At 37.0% G+C, this 19,834-nt stretch overlaps 1 protein-coding gene across 3 annotated transcripts in view; it reads right to left on the bottom strand.

The window, feature by feature from the left end:
- Nucleotides 1–19,834, bottom strand: part of LIX1 (limb and CNS expressed 1) — a 62,699-nt gene that overhangs the window by 38,586 nt on the left and 4,279 nt on the right. The window contains exons 1-4 of one of the 3 annotated variants that reach the window (XM_078447760.2): nucleotides 18,720–19,424; nucleotides 15,022–18,504; nucleotides 13,471–13,601; nucleotides 13,121–13,266 (exon numbers count right to left, since the gene is read on the bottom strand). In XM_078447760.2, the coding sequence (XP_078303886.2) occupies nucleotides 13,121–13,266; nucleotides 13,471–13,583 (259 nt within the window). In that variant the 5' untranslated portion in view covers nucleotides 13,584–13,601; nucleotides 15,022–18,504; nucleotides 18,720–19,424. Of the gene's footprint in view, nucleotides 1–13,120; nucleotides 13,267–13,470; nucleotides 13,602–15,021; nucleotides 19,425–19,834 lie in introns of those variants that run through there. The other 2 variants (XM_078447743.2, XM_078447752.2) reach the window with 2 other exon arrangements.

Below are 19,834 nucleotides of genomic sequence, written 5' to 3'. Positions count from 1 at the left end.
TTTCATGTGTGCCTACCTCTACTGAAGACAGTGCTCTTTAGAGGAAGAATTACATCATTTTTTCTTTCCACTGAGTCTGGAACATAGTATGAGCATAATTAATATTAGTTGAGTATTTGAATATCATCAAAGCATAAAAGATGTGCTGCATTTGTGAGGCTGTTGGCAATGTGAGGCTCTCCACAAGAATTACCTCACCTATGTTTTCCCAGGGGGCATTTTTTTTTTTTTTGACACATTCTTGACAAAGTCAAATAAAGCAAAGGCCAATATTTGTATTTTTTCATTCAGGTTATATGACATGTTTCCAGCTTGGAACTGTCATAATGAATGAGCAGCCAGGATGTGAACAGGTATCCTGATGACCAATCTTCAACCAACACTTTGCTCTGGTTTAAAGCAATGGTGTAAATACCCACTGATTGTATACCTCAGAGAGGGCAGTGACTGGGCCTCCCATTCTAGTCCCTTCTTTCAAGTAAGGATGACTAACGGAGAAACAAGAGGAAGAAGAGGAAATGATAAAAGACTGATGAGGAGCTTGGACAGGTTTCCTGGGCAGAGGGCCATGAGCAAAAGTCAAGGTCAATTCTCTGCCTGATTATGCCCTCCATCTTAATGTCAAGAAGCTATAGTTTGGAACATATCATTTTTGGTTATGCATTATTCCTCTCAAAGTTTAGTAAAGTTTGTTTTTTTTTTTTTTTTTTTAACTTTCTACTTTGTTTTAATGGACACTAAAGAAAAAGGTCTTTATCCACAGCCAGGACAAGATAAATTGGTCATCCACAGTGAATCTGGACACAATATGAGAGAGGTAGTGCATCCTCAGCTAGACTGGGATAAGGTAGATGGTTAACAATTTGCCTGATGCTGGAGTCAGGACAAACTGAGCATCCCTCCTAGTTCACAGTATAATACCCACAGGTCATCAGTGGTTTTATGTTTTTCAAGGTAACTGATGTTAAACTGGTAAAATTACTACAAAGAAATAGAATATCAAATGGCTGAGACTAGGGGTGTGAGAGGAGTAGAAGGAGAGAGAAATGTTGGGGAGGGCCTAAGAATAATAGCATGAAATTTAGTTATTTTTTGTGACTTCTATCAGTTTATAACATCTGAGAGTAAAGAAAGGAATTAAACCTCTGAATTTACTGTGCACATCAAACTTCTTAATCCTTTGCATTTCCCCAAATTGCTTTCTCAGACACAAGTGATTGACCCTGATATGGACTAAATATTTGTGCCTCCTACCTATCCTTCCTTCCCCCAATCACCAAATCCATATGTTGAAGACCTAACCCCCAGGATGATGGTATTAGAAGATGGGGCTTTGGGGAGGTAATTAGGTTTAAATTAGGTCATTGGGTTGGGGTCCCCATGATGGGGTTAGTGCCCTTATAAGAACAGAAAGAGACACCAGAGCTTCCTATTTTGGCGATGTGAATATACAGCAAGAAGGCAGCCATCTGCAAGCCAGGAAGAGTGCTATCACCAGGAAGAAAATATGCTGAAAACTTGATCTTAGACATCCCAGCCTTCAGAACTATGAGAAAATAAATTTCTGTTGTTTAAGCCAACCAGTCTATGGTATTTTGTTGCAATAGCCTGAACTAACATAAACCACTTTGGAAGTTTTGATTATTTTGTGTATCAACAAGACAATTTGCATTGTAATTTATAGGCATTATTAGTATGGCTACTTTCTTTGTCATTGTGTTTTGAAACTTGAATATGACAGAGTTTTCAGAGTGGTAATTCAATCTCCAAAAAAATCTTTCATAAATGAGGATTTCATTTTTCCCTTCCTCAAGCTTTCTTTTTGATTATAAAAAGATGAGCATTAAGGATTTCACAGAAGGCAGATGACCAGTGAAGACATCCAACAATGTGGAATACCTTGACCATCCAACCTTTGATCCTTTCTATAGAAACCCCCAATCAGTTTCAGCAAAGCAGTGTCTTTACTTGTTCCTGAACATATAGTTCTTATTTTTTACCTGTCCTTTGGTTCAAGTTCTCCCAGGAGTGTTGTTTCTGCTCCTCCCCTCTATCCATCCAACTTACTCCCATACTTCAGAGGAAATACCACCTATTCTATCATGCCTTACTCATGGGTTCCAGCCCATATGGATCTCCTTTTCTGAGCTCTCATTCCATTAGTGGCCTTGTGTCTTAGCACTTAATCTCCTCTAAACCATGCTAATGAAATGGATGTGGTGTTCCAGGCTAAACTGATAAAGTCAGACTTGGCTGGACTTCTTTCTGGCTAGAGGAATGAAATGCATTCATCTTACAGAGTACAGTTTTCTGTTATTTAACTCACAGCAGACTGTGAGATTCTGGAGGGCAGGGACTCTGGTTCATTCTTTTCTGTAGCCTTCTTGGTATACACCACAGGGCCATTCATCTGGAAGCAATTGTGGAATTCACTTGGAATATAAGAAAACTCTACCTTTCTGAACCATTTGAGTGCAACTGAATGAGTGTGTAGAAGGTAAGTGAAGTCACTAAAATTCCTAGAGAGGTCAAGACTTCCTTCTAGAATAGGAGGTTTCATGTATGAACCACTGTGGTGCTCACACAGCATGGATATGGTGGTGGCAGCCATGCCTCAGCTGGAGATGGTGGAGTAGGGGCAGAAAGATGAAGCCTGGTCAGAGTAGACACATGATTGTTACTCACTTTGTAACAAGGTCTTCACTTTCTTAAAAAGTAGAGTTTAGAAAACCCCTGAATAGAGATGGTAAGTAATTTTGTCTTAGAGTGCCAACTCAAACACACTTAGGCTGACTTGCCTAGAGCAATGTGTTGAAAAGGATTTGAAAGTAGCTTCTGGCATTAGTGGAACATAATTAACCAACAATGTGTACTGACTGGCATAGTTTATCTGATGACCATGACCTTGATGATATGGATTTAAAAAAGAAGTTCATAACAGGCTTCTTCCCATAAAAACTTACAGTTTGATTGCAGAAATAATATATGATAATATAATTGGTGAAGAAAATATTAGAGTGCTACATTGTAGAACAGAGATGTTTTTAAAGTAATATTTAAAACCTAAAAATTTATGGCACAAGAATTCAATCCACACAGGGGGAAAGCAAATGAATGTGGACTGAAAAGTTCAGGAAAAGTCTGCCCTGGAGGAAGGCCTAAGCTGAGCCACTTCAGAAGAATGAGATATAGACCATGATGAGAAAGAAGCTGTGCTCTCCAAGGAGTAAGGATGGCTTGACAAACAGAGTAAGAAAAATAATGTGTCAGCCAAGGAATTGTTTAAGAGGGCATAGGAAAGGGTGCCATTAGGAAAGGGGTATGATTTGATAGGAGACAGGGTAAGAGGACTTAGCTTCCTTTAATAACTGGAAATGAACCCCACTGGCCTAGTGCCCCAGCTTTACCCAAGTGGGTGAGAAAGGCAGGAGCACAGAGTCCCTTGCCCTTTGTCTTTGCCTAAGGTGCTGTGCTGCTTGTGGTGACTCCATCCATGAAGACACAAGCACAGACACTTGGAGAGAATGTATGGCTGCTCTTGTACATCTGAGTGAACCAAAGAGAGGGTTTCTGGGAGGAATTCAGGCATAAAAATCTATGAGAAGTGGGTAAGAGATGAGGCAGGCGAGAGAGGGCTCATTCTGCAGCCTGGAAGGAGCACAAATCCCCTTCAGATAAGATCATCAATCACCAGACACTCAGAGGGCTTTTATCCTACAAATTTGGAGCTTGTCATTTTCACGGATTGGATGCGTGTGATGCAGATGCCAATAGGGAGAAATGATCTATGTTTTCATATGGGCATTTTGAGATGTATAGAATGTAAATGTCCAAGGATTATAGAGCGTGTTATAGAAGAATCCTCAAATACAGACACTGGTTCAAACGCAAAAAAATGTATACTGTGTCTTCTCTCTCCACCTTTTATCAACTGGCAGGCAGTTTACTCAGTAGTTAAAAGCATGGAACCTGGAGTCAGAATGCCTGGGTTTGAATCCTGTCTTTACCACTCAAAGGTACCTACTTAACTACTCCAGTTCTAACTGTAACATGCAGTACTTACTACACAGTTTCTGTTAGGCTTAAGTGGGAAATGTCAGAATAGAGCCTCACACATAGTAAGCACTAGAGCATTAGCTATTATTTGTGGTTAGAGAAGGTGATGGAAGAAAGAAAAAGGCATGATTATATGCGTGCATGTGGCATCTTTGAAACTGATTGTTCCTGGGTTGGAAACCACATCATTAAACATTCTAAAAAAAAGTCTGCAAGTCTGAAAATTCTCTAATTGTACACATTGTGCTATTTATTTCCAAAATATGCAAAAAGTTCAGAAATGGTAAAGGGAGGCCTCTTTTGATACTATTTGCTGGTAAAGACAAAGCTTCATAATAGCCAGAAAATAAATGGATGAAATGCTACATCTCAAAATCTGGAAACAGAGATGTTTGTCCATATTATTCACTTTATAATGGATGCTAAAGGCAATACAACTGCTTTTAGCAAACATGACAGGGGCTAACTTTCACTTAAAATTAATGCTTAATGACTGTTTATGCTTCAGGAAAATAGAAACATTATAGTTTGTTGCCCAGTTCAACTACCTAATAAGAGATAAGTCCTAAGTGGAAAAGATTCATTTTCTAGCAAAAAGGGATCTTAAAAGTATGTTATAAATCTACCAGAAAAAAAGAACCAATTTCTTTTCTGCCTTACAGAGAAAAAATTCTAGCTGGGTAAAATATCACTTGCCAAAAACAGTTTAAGACAAATTGGAAAGGCTACCATTTAAGGATAAATCATTAAGAGGCTTTCAAGATGATTAACATATTTTTAAATTGATTCTCTGCCTCTAAACAGATGGATTTATGTTATGCAATATTTTAATATAATCTTTAATTAAATTAGCCTTAGCAGGTGATATTTTAAAATAAAGTTAATTAGTATTTTCTATTCTAGCAGTTCAATCACGTACAGCTTGCTCTTGCCAAATGTGATTTCTTAGTTTTTTTGAGGACAAATAGAAAAAGATCCCCCAAATAATCTAAGGGGCAAGCTCAAGGTGTGATGCCAATTTATGATTCGTGCCAAATGGGTAGTAAAATGGGATACCTTTGGGTCTTGCATTTGGCTTGGTAAACTCCAGGACACTGACCAACAGACCTAGTTGTCTCATTATTTATAACCATCCTCAGGTTCTGCCGGGTTTTGATCTGGCCAGGGGAATCTTGCTGGCACAGCTTGTGTGTCAGGTTGGGTACAACGTGTAGGAATCCTGGGCCCCTTTTTCTTATGTGTAGACACTCTTTCAAAGGTAGCCACAGCTACACAGCAGGACTGAGACAACTTGGAGTATTACTTTGTTCCCAGGAGAGGAACTTTCTTTTAGGAATGCACTTGAATCAGTGCCTAGCTCCTTCAGCAGCTGGAAAGCTGGTTTGTTTCTCCTTTTGTTGGCTTTTTCTTTTCTTCTGCTGTGGTCCCCATGCTCTTCCCTGAACATTTTTCTTGAAATGATCCTTTGGGTTGTTTTACAAAGTTAACCTCTTGGGAGATTGTCCAAAATGTACAAAAAAAGTATCTCATTCTTTTTGGCTTAATTTTGACCTTCAGAATTTTTTTTTTAAATTTTTTTTTAACCTTTTATTTATTTTTGAGACAGGGAGAGACAGAGCATGAACAGGGGAGGGTCAGAGAGAGGGAGACACAGAATCTGAAACAGGCTTCAGGCTCTGAGCTGTCAGCACAGAGCCCGACGCGGGGCTCGAACTCATAGACCGCGAGATCATGACCCAAGCTGAAGTCAGCTGCTCAACCGACTGAGCCACCCAGGCGCCCCAACCTTCAGAATTTAAAGTTACTGAACTGTATATGATTTGGGGAGACATTTAAATGGCATTTATTTTGGGGGCACCTGGGTGGCTCAGTTGGTTAAGCATCTGACTTCGGCTCAGGTCATGATCTCATAGTTTGTGACTTCAAGCCCCACATTGGGCTCTGTGGTGACAGCTTGGAGCCTGGAGCCTGCTTCAGATTCTGTGTTTCCCTCTCTCTCTCTACTTACACTCTGTCTCTCTTTCTCAAAAATAATTAAACAAAAATAAATAAACATTAAAAAAATTTTAAAGTAAATTACATTTATTTTTTATATCTTTGGAAGTACTGAGTAATTTTTTTAAAGAAGGCAAAGGGGAAAGACTATGAAGGAGCAAAAGGGAATCACAAAGACAAATTAAAATAAAATAAAAGATCATGAAGTATACCAGAATTAAACAGCATCAGCAGCATGCCTGAGTTCCCATGTGTGGTTTATATGTGCATCATGGTCAGATGATGTCATCTAATCACAAAGCTACATAGAATAAAAACCTGATGTAATCTATTTAATCAATCAGGAAGTATATATCTTTCTCATGTTCCATTAGGCACTGACATTACACTGTATTTAAGAGACTTTGTAGGACTATTAATTTTAGATAACTAATCAAAGATTTAAAAAAAAACACTGGTTGCTTTGCTGACCAATTCTGTTTAGTTAAAATGCTCAATCTGTGCATATGTGGCTTTAGGTGTATAATGTACTTTTCCTAGATATAGTCATTATAAGAATGCTTTCACGGGGCATCTGGGTGGCTCAGCTGGTTATTTGGCTCTGGTCATGATCTTACGGCTCTTAGTTCAAGCTCTCCATCAGACTCTGTGCTGACCGCTCAGAGCCTGGAGCCTGCTTCCGATTCTGTGTCTCCCTTTCTCTTGCCCCTCTCCACTCCTCTCTCTCTCAAAAGTAAATAATCATTAAAAAAAAAAAAAAGCCTTTCACAACTCTGCAATAGCTGTCTAACTAGGGTTTATGTAAAGTATGAGGCATAGACAGAGTTTGGCCCTAAAGAGCATGGTGCAAGGCCTTTGGTGACCCAGGGTTAAGGTTAGACCCTGAGGATGAATATAAGGATTGGTAATCTAAGTTATTGTGCCAATGTGGAATATGGAATGATTGGAGGTGCTCTACCATGACCAACCCCAGGCAGTGCTCTGGGGAAGTTGTTTGAAGAGGGTGTTTATTTCCAGAGTCCTTTTTTCCTCCATCCTATTTCATATGGTTGTCAGTTTAGCCATGCATGCAATTAGGCTGTGTTTCAGGTATCACTGTATGATGTTTTAGAAGGTTCAGGTACAGTTTATTTTATAATAAAGGAGAACACCTGACAATAGGAAAAATATTCTCCTCTTTTTGTGAGGAAGAAAACAAATCAATCAGCAACCAAAAATGTCTTTTGTGCACCTGTTAGGTGCCTGACCCTGTGGGAGAGCACATGGAAGTGCAAGGTATGGCTTTGCCCTCCTGGGACATCCAACCTAGGTGTGGACAAAAATATGCTAGCAAAGCTACAACTCATATTGCACAAGAGAAATGTAAACTATATAATATAGGCCATAAGGGTCAAAGGACTGGTGACTAAATGACGGGTTCCCACAGCTGCCTGATGGGATGAGATCAAAATAGGGATCAACTGATTATCATCGCAGCAGGAAAAAAAAAAAAAAAAGCCAAACCATAATTCAAATAGCATTCCATGAACACAAGAGAAAGAATATAGAGAACTACAGGGAGTGTAATATTTTGTCAATGTTATTGACAATTGTCAATATTAAACTTTCAATAAAAATCTTTTTATTTCTTTTTAATTTAAAATAAGATTGTTTTAACTACCTTGACAGACTAAACGTATATGAGCATTTGAACATGGAGGCAAAGAAGTAAGAGCCTTTGGGGTTAAAACTTCAATATGAAATGTATTAAATACAGAAGATTCTTTTATGAAAGGCTTCTAAAGTTGTCTTACATTTCTTAAATCAATCTGTAGCACATAATCAGTAAAACCGTATCATTTAAACAGAAAAATCATGACTTAGAAACTCACCCTTGTGCAGCTGTATCCTATTATGGGCTGTAACTTAACACATGAGTTTCAGAAGTTGTTAAAGTTGAGATCAGGCTAACAAATCTTAACTGCTACAAAAAAAAACCTATGTTGAGATGAGACAGCAGACCATGAAGAAGTTCTAGATTTGATCACAGGATGGATATAGATCATATTTTGTTTTGATTTGTTAAATCTTACTTATGTATTAAGAAATAAATGTATTAAGACAGATGGCCATTAAGTGATCAAGAAGCCACTTTTTTTTTTTCCCCATTTTGAAAAGTTTTCCTCTGGGGCTGATACTTTTAGTATTTAAATTCTACCAAATGTATATATACTGAAAAAAGAGTTAGGAAACAGTGTTTATGCCACTGATAGCTGAACCAAAATCTGCATTTGTTTCTTAGTATAGTTATATAATTGTTTCTAGTTGTATCCTGTAATAAAGTAAAATTAGCATTTCAATAGGCTTCAACAGGCTTCACAGTTTAGATGCTAAAATTATTGTAATTAAGATTCAATCATTAATCTGAAATAAGCTAGTGAGCAGTGAGATTTTTTTTTAACCATATTCTTTTAGGCACACTTTGTGGTGGAATGCAGTGCAATATGTGTAGAGATTTTACTGCATAAGGACCTTCATCCCTTACATCCTACTCCATTTCTTTCTGTGAAATGCAAAACCCATAAATGTATCATCAAATTTATAGATTTCAGATAACTCCACTAAAAAGCATGGGATAGAGAAAATACTTTACTCTTGAGAATTTTTGCTCTCTTGGGTTGCATACAGCCAGAACCATGATTACTAACATGGTTTTAATAACTTTATAGTCTGGTCCAATTTTTTCAAAGGGTAAAAATGAACCTTTTGAAGTATTCACCTATCTGATATAAATAAAACCTTTCATGCCGAAAAACATTTCCCAAATGGAAGTTAATGCACCTCAAATACGTGAGACATTTTCTAATTGTGCAATGATTAGGAAGGAAACGTCTCATTTTTTCACGATGAAATTTGGGCGTAAAACATATTAATGAAATCTAACATCACTTTATCAGTCAATGCTGGAAACTAACACATTCTCATGGCTTAAATGATAACTAAGATAGTTTTTTAAACAATCTATTTTAATAAAGTTTGCCTTGATTTGGGCTTTCAGTTAAGTCAAAGTGATTTCTCACTACAGGCATGTTTATATTCACACATCTTGCATCTTGCCTGAATAGGCAAAAGGATTTTCACCATTGAAAAAGTTAAATTCTCCCTAACTTAGCATGAGGAAGTGTGCCTCCAAAAGATGTCAATATAATATTTTTCCCAATGCAACATAAAACCATAAAGTTGCATAACTAATCTAGGATCACTGCTAACTCTGAAGACTCCCTGTTGCCTGCACTTCTGCATCATTCCACCTGCCTTTACCACCTTGTCTCCACCTCCCCTAATGCCTTGTTCTTGTATTGCCTTAGCTTCTATGGACAAGCTGTTCTTTCTCATCAAACATGCCCTTCCCCTCTGACCCTCCTGTCATATTCCTGTTCAGATGTGCCTATTTAGTGGGTTCCCTCCATACTTCCAAAAGAGGTCATTTCAATCCTCCTCCCTGTCCCCTCCCTCGTTTTCCTATAACAGCACAAATGACATGGTTATATAACACCTCTGGGAGCCAATAGTTGTCTTGTAGTTTTGTAGTGGCTAAAGGTGAGGAATTGGAATACAGTACTTGAATTCTGGCTGTATCACTCATTTAACAGTATGACCTTGGGCAAGTCACCTTAACTTCATGAGACTCAGTTCCCTCATCTATAATTAACAATAGTACCTACATTACTGGTTTGTTGTGAATAAACGTTCCTAGCATAGTGCCTGTCATCACATGATGAGAACTTGATACCCTAGCATTACTATGCATGGATAAAGAGAGAGCCCAAAGATGGCAGATAAACATATTATGGTATTGTCATGTGAAAAGTTAACACTCAGAAGAATCTGAATGTTCAGCCATCTTGAAATCATGTGGATTTCCTTTGAGAAAGCACATGAGGAACTGTCAAACAGTGGTAAATAAATAGTAAGCTCTCACACAAAAGAGCTGACAAGGGCTGCTCTTAGGATAGCTCATCTTTGGTTGTGACATATGACAAATGAAAAGAAACTGAATGTTACACAAAGCCAAGAATGGAAGGCAACATGGATATATGCCTTAATTTCTCAGCAAAGAGATTCTGTATGGTGGTGTAGAGATTCCTAGTGCTACTTGTTACAAATGTGAGACATTTAGGTAGTGGAGAACAGTCCAGTGTCAGCTTAGATGAGCAAATTTCAAATTGAGAGCTGACCTTATTTAAATGTCTTTGCATTGTTTTTTATTTGAAACGTGAAATAGGGGGAAACAGAAAAAAAATTGTTATGGAATTCATTTCTTTCCAGGAAAGAAAATTTAAAAAAAATTGCAACTATTGCTGGATGAACACCTTGTCTAAAACAAATGAGAGATTTAATTCATTGCAAAATGCCACTTGGGATGCTAAGAAAAGCATCCAAATAATATTTCTTTAAATGAATATAACTATCCCCATGTGTATCCATCTCAGACCAGAAAATTCTCTGGGTGCTTTTCCTGACCAACTTGAAGAGAAAATTCAATTTACAATTGCTTGTTTTTAAACAAACCAAAAGCCACTGAAGGCATAAAATTAATCGAATGATCATTTACATTCCTTGTATTATGTGTTTCTGAAGAATGAAGAGAAAAAAAAAACTTTCTTTGCATTTATAGAAGAGAAATTAAGAAAAACATTTTTAGAGTATGTGGTGTGTGTGTATGTGTGTGTGTGTGTGTGTGTGTGTGTGTGTGTGTGTGTTTTAATGCTCCTTTGTTCAACTGTTCTGGGTTTTAAAAATTCTTGGATTGGCTTTTCATCTTGCAGGAAAGCAAGGTAGCAATTTTTCTTAAGGATTTGGCAGTGATGTGCCCAAGTGCTTAGCCCTTTCCTTATAGCAGGAAGAGACTGGACTGGGTTGGGGGAAAGGGGGCCAGGAGTGACTAGGAGGAGAGGAGGCTGCTCAGAACCTGCTGTTCAAGGCTGATGGCAGCTTTTTACAAGCTGTGTAAAAGATGAGTGTGGTGGCAGCAGTTTTTGGGTGTGCCAAAGAAAATGAGTCCACGTGCTAAACTCTGGCACGTGCGTGATAGGTTGCCAAGGCATGGCATAACCCCCAGGCAGACTTTTGATGTCCTGCTCCAGAAAGTGTGTAAGCCTGTTCCCATTTATTCCATGAGGATGGTAAGTGGTTGGATGTTTCAATGTTATAAAAAACCGCTGGCACAGAAATTTGCCATTTGGCTTACTTTCATTCAGTCATTTTTCAGATTAGAAACACCTGAAGGGAGAGGATCAGCAGTTTAATACTCACACCTATTAAGCCATGCGAGCAGTTGCAGAGTACAGCTTATTCCAGGGTAAACAGGCAATGCTATCTGATCAAATTTAGGTTCTATGTTAAAGAATGAAATATATAAAATTGGACACTTCTTTATTTTTCTATAGAAAAGAGTTCCTGCAAAGGTCTGAATGACAGAACATAATGCATATTTTATTTTAACCCTTTTTCTATTTTATTCTCTTGGCTAAACTGTAAACAATTCCTGGGATTTAGTTCAACTTAAAAAGTAGACCATATAATTTCAGAGTAAACTTCTTGAATTGACAAGAAATTTGGTGAAAAATTGCTCCTCTATTTCTTTTTCTTTCTTTTTTTCTTTCTTTCTTTCTTTCTTTCTTTCTTTCTTTCTTTCTTTTATTTTATTTTATTTTTTTTTTTTCTGCTTCCATTCTCCAAATCCACAGTATAAGACCCCTGGCTCTATACAATTTATCCAAAGCTTTGAGCAGGTCAAGGGCCCTTTTACCCTTCACTAGTGAATTCAGTGCTATTGTAAGAGAAAGACATTCTTTCCTTCCCTTTTCACTTAAAGAAACACACCAAACCTGAATAGACTCCAGGCTAGACTGGGGGAGGGAGTGATTTTCATTAGTCTAGCATAGCTATTGACATATGCTTGAAGAAAATATTAAAAAAAAAAAAAAAAGACAGAAGGAAGAAAGGTAGGAAGGTAGAGAGGAAGGAAATAAAGGGCTTCCACTATGCATTAAAGGGCATACTGGTTACAATTTTATTTCTAAGAAGAAAATTTTATAGGATAAAATGGCCCAACATTTCTTTTTCTTCATCACACATATGAGAAATATAAACTAAAAGGACATCTGGAAACTAACATTATTCAGCAATCAGAGAGCAAAAATCCAAAGCATTGATGTTTTGATGGAGACAAACATAACAAGATTCACAAAGAAAGCTGTAACTTATTGAAGAAAAAAAAAAATTCCATATGCATTTTACCTTTTGGGCAGTTCCATAGCAAAATTCTATTTCAGAAGCCCTTTGTAATATGAAACTCACTGTAGATAAGATACAACATGAAGATAGTCTGTTTTGCAGCAGCAGGAAATCAAATTGGTTCCAGAAACTAAGTTACATGACAAATGGTATAATAGTATTGCTAGAATTGGGAAGCTTGATTGAATTATTTTTCATAATCATTAAAAAAGATTTTGAAATAACTTTGCCATAGCTGTTTAGATTTTGGGGGGATAGGGACATTGCAGATATGGGAAGGCTAATTTTATTGGCCTTTTAACTAAAGTGTTATAATTTGTTACCAAAATTTAAGAGCTCACTGGTGATTTATTGTTGTTTGTTTGCAATAAAAATTTTCAGACAAACACAATATTTGACTTAACACAGTTAACATGTTATGGAAGGTGAAACAGGTTAACAAATATAGAGTATTTATCATTTCTAAGTTATTTTTAGTTTTAATCTCATTAGCAATCAGCCGTGTTTTATTTAAAAAAGCATCTGGAAGAGTTCATTAAGTCTTAGGCAAGGCTTATATTTTAGGAAAGACTTCCAAACAGTTAGCAAGATGTATCACTGACAAAATAACCCAGCAACTAATACCCGTAGGTGAAATGAAATCATTCTCCTGACTGAAGTCAGGAACAAGTTAAATATCACTTAGACCACAGCACACGACTACAGAGATTTAGGAGAAATCATACTTAAATAGGATGTGACTAGACGTTTAGGACTATTTTCAGAAAACTTTTTCCCCTTCAGTACTTACAGTCTTTGAAGACTAGAGCCGGGTCTCTGTGAGGCAAGACTTGGGCAATGATGTGTCTCAGGGATTCCAAGGTTGTGTCCATCTTGGGTCTGCCTGTGTGAGCCTGCTGCACAGTGTCCTCATGCCTGAATTCTTGCAGTCCTGGACTGAATTTGTGCAGCTCATTGATGCACAGGATTACCAAAGAATCCCTTTTAACATCTGCCAATCAGACATTTCCCAGAATCTAAAGACCCCTCAGGGGGCCCTCCTCCCAGGCTCACTTATCTTTGTTGTATGCTGAGCTAATTAGCTCTAAAGGCTGGCTGACAGGCGGGTTCCCATTGCTTCCTTCTGTTAAACACACCCACCTACAGGCTAGCTGGGGAAGCTCGCTAATCATGAGACCAGTTTTCCTCTCCAACCAGATTCTGCCTGAATGGTGTGCAGCTTTCCGACTTGGGTATTTCTTTTGGTCCTCCATCTTCAAATGTGCTGTCCCCTGGTATAAAATCAAGAAGGTTATTTGTCAAAGAAATTACCTTAGTAACAAAGAAATTTCCAGCTCAGGACTTTCAGTTCAGAATTAGTATAATCTAAATTCTTCTTTGGTAAAGAAGTGCTATAAAGAGTATGGATATAGCCAGGGACCAGATTATGCTATTTGAATTCAGGGGCATCTCTCTGGGAGCCAAGTTTAAAAGTTGTTTTTCTTTTTTTTTTTTTTCCCCCATCACCCATGTTATTGTCACTTATGATGGGTAGTGGCAAATAAAACCTTGGTACTGTCTTTTGGCTTGCCTAGGAATGTTTGTTTTTGTTTTGACTCTTCAAGGAAAATCATTCCCAAGATTGAGTTTAATGAATTCTGATATCATTCACTTCCTTTTATTTCGTGGTAATTCTTTCTATTAAAATTTCAGAAGAAGCAAAAATATATATTTTTTTCAATAGAATATAGGTAGTTACTAACATACCTTAACAGATTCTTTCTCTATTTCCCATACCACTCACGACAAGGTTAAATAGTCTTTCCACAGGAGACGTAAACATGTCATGAGATTCCATTGCAATAATTAGGATTCATAACACATATAAAAGAACTGATTTTAATGGCTATAACCTATGATAGTTTATTGAAGACTTGTTAAGGACTACTTTACTTTTATTTAAAATACTTTTTCGGAGTTGGCACAAGAGATTGCTCTCCCATTTCCAGATTCCATAACTATGTTGTGTTGCATGATTAACTGAAAACAGTCCTTTAACGACAAAATAAAAGTAAAATGTTTTCCATGCAATAGGCTTCTTCAGCTAGATGGTAGAAGGGTGGGCTTAATAAAAGGAAACAGAGGAAATGGTGCTGTCACAATAAGTCTTATCATAATGACTATTACTTAGTAAATGTCCACAGGGAATATATGTCACATACGACAGAGACATGGGGCTGCCCCACTGTGAAAAGATATTATTATAAAAAAGGATGTGAAAGAAGTAGCACTACATGTTAAGACACTTATTTAGGGTTCCAAAGTGTACTTTACTTTACATGGGCTGCACCAAATAGGAAATCATCAGCATCTTTGCCATTCATGAGCTTATAATTTAAAAGAGAAGCTAGATGGTTTGTAGATAAAAAAAAAATTATACATTTATTGGACACAAAGTATAAATGAATGAAAGTACTTTCAGTGTGATACTGAATTGGAAACCAAAACATATAAGGTTCCCATTAGAGAGCCAGGAATTCTCAAAGGAGCGAATCTGATAATGTAAAACTGGTCGATGCCGAGATTTTGGTCAATAAATAGACTTTTTATGGGCTTATCTTTAGTAGTACATAAAAATATTTTGGTTGTGTATTGTGATGGAAAGAATACTGAATTTTGTATTAGTAAAATCTAGGATTTGATATTTGTTACCTGTATAACTTTGAAGAAGTCATGTCTTCTCTGGGCTCACAGTCCTCATCTAGAAAATTAGGGGATTGAGCTGAATGCTTTCTTTCAGATCTAACATTTATGATTCTGTAGCTATATTACAAATGGCCACAAATATTATCACACACTTTATAGCTTTCTGAAAACTCTTACACTTATTTCCTAAAAGCTGGACTGGTCTTCAAACAGATCACTTCTAATAACCATAGTAAACTTCATATCCTTTCAACAATATGAGAAACACAAATTAATATGGTGAGTTCAAAGATACTCATCACACACACACACACACACACACACACACAATAAAAATCCAAAAACAAACAAAATAAAACAAAACAAAAAAGCCCAAAGATACTCATTATTAATGCTAACTAAAATGAAAGGTAAGAATTTGTTAAGAAAATTAACTTTCAACTTCCACAAGATTTTTCTAAAGACAAACTGAGGGTCTGCTTAGAGAACTCCAAAACGGCTTTGCAAAGATAACTTTGTAAAAATATCATGATATTTACTGAGTTATATTTTAAAAAATGAAAAAAGAATTCTAGTTGGATAGTATAGTTTCTTCTTTCTGATCAGGCCCAATGCTTCAACAGAAGTTTTCCAAATCCTCTGCTAAGCATTTATTCCTTGCCCATCCATAAAGACTTCTCACTCTAGAGTGTTACTGTAAGACAGTTTAACTACTCAGGGGTTTCTCACCCTTTTATGTCTTTAATGTAGAAAGTATATGAGGGAGGTGGGAAAACCTAAGATACCCCTGTCTATTTAGTACAGATTCTACAGTTCACATGTTAGATTTCACTGTCAACCTCAGCCAACTGTAGGCATATGCCAAAAGCAAAACTTAGGTATTAAAACAAGGGTAGAGGACTACAGTGAAAACCAAAATGATGTTTTTACAAATCCTGTTAGAATGCTACTCAGATGTGTGAGAAATGCCATCCAACTGATATATTTAGTGATCAAAACTTATCACCCAATGGTAAAAAGGAAAGACTCAGTGCAATAGCACACTTACTAAGCTCCCAGGGAGTACAGAACTCTTTGAGAAGATGAGAAATCAAGGTGGTATATTTTGTACCGTTTCATGCACAATGCAGCAAAAACGTCTATGGAAACAATCATTTTGCTGGTAAGGAAAAGAAAATTTATTCCTATCATTATAGTAATATATTTGTTAAGTAGTTCATTACAGGTACAAAAATGATAAGAAAGTGGGGGTCACCAATTGAAATAACACCCAGAATGTTAAAACACATAATAAATGCATGAAAAGAATCATCTTTAGTTAGAAACAGGAAAGAACCTCCACTATCCTCTGTGCCCCCTCACTTCATGATCTGTTCTGTCCTGGAGGAGGCTGGGGTAGGTGAAACAGGAGAATGGGCCTGTAGGTGAGGCTGTAGTGAAGATGGTGAGATTCCAGGCATGTAGGCATGCAGACTCCACTGCAGTAACTGAGCCTGAGCCAACTTATAGCTACTCATCTCTAGAGGATCAAGTACCTAAAGAAGGGAGAAGACACTGATTGAAATTCAGGAAGATTATCTTCTCTGAAATAATTTCTTCACTTACTTGTTAATGCTTTGATTCTTAAAAATTTACAATTTAAGATAAAGTAAATAAAATGAAAAATAATTCAAGTCATGCAGTTAAATAAACAGAGACAGTAAATCCTTTACAAAAACAATGGGGAACATAGCAGATCCATCCAGATTCCAATGGGAGATGGGTGGAAGGCCCTAAGAGTTGGATTGGCACAAGAGGGTCAAGGGTTGCCTATGTGCAGGACCGTTTCTAGGGGTGTTCTGGAGGGTGAAGAAGGGCAAGGCCCTGAAGAAAGTGACTTTGCTGAGGTAATAACTAATGACTGTTTAGTGTTAGCTAAACAAAACTAAAGACACCAGTGTGAAGAATGAATAGCTGGTTAACATCAACTTTGTTAACTCTTAACTGGGAAAGGTCAGTGAGATATTTGAATCAAGGTATTCATGAGAGGGTCAGTTGGAAAGGCAACTTCTGACAAAAGTTCTGACAAATTCAAAAGACACAGGTAACATAAAATAACTTTATTTCAGACATATTTACCCTGATATTTCACTACATTTAGGAAATCACCAGTAAGTACTAATCTGTTTAACTACGTGAAAAGGTAAGTAGAAAATTGATTAATATCCCATTTACAGATTAAAAGAATGTACATCTCTTCATTTTCATACAATATTATAAAAAATGCTTTCTTAAAATAATATCCTTCCCCACAAGATAAAACTGCTAGTGAACTGCTCTTTATCTGTGTCAGGGCAGTTAGAATCAACACTTTTAACCAGAAAGCACAATGAAGTACATCCATTTATCCAAACCTTCTGTTACATATATATATTTGGGGGCCTGAATGAGCCCATGTCATCTTGACTATTTTAAGTAACCAATTACCCAGCTCTGTCTTGGTATTTGGTCCTGGAAGAGAAGTAAAAATTGATTCTTTAAGAAATACTTTAGAGGCCAAAGATATCACCAGAGGAGGTTTTACTAGTAAGGTGAGAGAATTTGAATGTTCATTTACAAGACTGGAGATACTGATGCCAAGCCCTTGGGTCATTAGGTATGTGTTCTGTGGAAAACTGAACATATTACTGTTAACTGTGGCTGGCTGACTTCCAGCATAATATATATTTTGAAAGAAAAAGAAAAACAGTTTAACATTTTTTGTTTTGGGAGTGACTTTTTCCAGTGGATTTTACAACAATATTTTCTTTCATAAAAGTTTATGTAGTAATAACTAGGGCTCCTCTCCCTCTCCTTGCATTTTCTCACAGGAACCATCCCCTCCCCCTACCTTCTGCTATCCAGTACAGGAGTTTATTTTGCTGCATGTTGAAGAAAAAATTTACACAGGTTGTGGCTATAAAGTGATCAGATTGATCCTAAAAAAGGTGTCTGAACTCCAGCTGAGTCTTTGAGCCTCTCAATAAACGCAAAGAGTTGAGGTCTCCTTTAAAGAAAGGATAGACTAATTGAAGCTAACATTTTTTTTTTTTTTTTCCTTTAGATGGTCATGTTTCTGGGGTATGAGTTCTTTGGAATGTTTAAATCTTTGCAACAGTAATGAGCAAAGTAAAATGAAAACCTAGACTACAAAAAAAATATTAATATTAGATTAAAACAAACCCAGGAAGAATGTTTATTGGCTGTAAATAAATGACTTAAACCTGAGATTAGTTGATGGCTATCAACTAAGTTCAAGCAAGCCACTAACTTCATAGCTCCATATATTTTAGATGAAACTTCCTGTAAAGATTGCATCATTAGTATACCCTTAATTCAATTCAGGCTATATTTATGGATATGCTTACATTAAGATAAAAGCCTCGCGCCCATCCATTTCACACTGTAAACTATAATTTCCATTTCACTTCCTTTGCAGTCACTATCAGAGTACTGCACTTAGCATGTATCCTGTTGACACAGAAGAAATATTTCTTTTCAAAATTTGTTTGAAAGAGGAATAGAAAACTGCATACAAAGGGGGCCTATGTTTCTACGAATTGAAAACTAGAGAAAGACCAAGTTAGAGAATGATATATTCTTCTGATCCTCCCCAGGTACCTCAGTAGCTTTGAGCTCAAGGAAAAAGTACTACTCCCCACCTCACCACCTTAATCCCCTCCTACCTCCTCATGAACAACCAGAAATATTCCAGGCAGAGCTTCAGTCTACTGAGATCGGTTTTCTTGGGCCTGTGAGAAAAATGAAAGGCTTATCATGGAAAAAAAACAAAAAACAAAAAAAACCAACATGTTTTCTAAAAAGGGAGGAAATTTTGTGGAGAATAGGACTCAAAACCTGGACCTGGTTGTAAGGACTGTCTCCTCTCATACCTCCACAACACCAGGAAGACAAGTCAAAGTTTGTGGACCTTAGTGACTTTGCAAAAGAGACCCCTGGGCTGGATACAAAGTTCTAAACCACAGATACTCTGGTTTTTCTACCTTTCACCTTCCTGGTACTTACCAATTCCATTTTTTCCTCCCACTTACTCCCAACCCTATTCACTCCATGTGATTTTGGGCAAGTAATTTTACATCTAAAAATGTTTTCTCATCTCTAAAATAAAAACAAACTAATCAAGAATGTTTATACCTCCAGTGTAATAGTAAGATTCTATCCCAGATTGTCTAAACCTTAATACTTATGCAGACTGGGCAACATTTTAGCTTCTGTTCAAGATTCCTTCCAATCTACTAACACTGACAAAGTTTCCCTAGTTCCCCTTTCCATCCCCTTTGTTTTTAGTTTTTAATTAATTTTTCTTTTTAATTTTTAAATAATGTCTGCACCCAATGTGGGACTTGAACTCATGATCCCAAGATCAAGAGTTGCATGCTCTACCAACAGAGCCAGCCAGGTGCCTCACCACCCCCTTTTTTTTTTATTTTATTTTATTTTATTTTATTTTATTTTATTTTATTTTATTTTTTAATATATGAAATTTACTGTCAAATTGGTTTCCATACAACACCTAGTGCTCATCCCAAAAGGTGCCCTCCTCAATACCCATCACCCACCCTGCCCTCCCTCCCACCCCCCATCAACCCTCAGTTTGTTCTCAGTTTTTAACAGTCTCTAATGCTTTGGCTCTCTCCCACTCTAACCTCTTTTTTTTTTTTTTTTTTTTCCCTTCCCCTCCCCCATGGGTTTCTGTTATGTTTCTCAGGATCCACATAAGAGTGAAACCATATGGTATCTGTCTTTCTCTGTATGGCTTATTTCACTTAGCATCACACTC

Source organism: Panthera onca, chromosome A1, assembly GCF_046562875.1.
Source record: "Panthera onca isolate mPanOnc1 chromosome A1, mPanOnc1 haplotype 2, whole genome shotgun sequence".
In the NCBI taxonomy this organism is placed as follows: domain Eukaryota; kingdom Metazoa; phylum Chordata; class Mammalia; order Carnivora; family Felidae; genus Panthera; species Panthera onca.
Note: the sequence above shows the minus strand (reverse complement) of the source record. Positions and strands in the feature narration are given on the sequence as shown.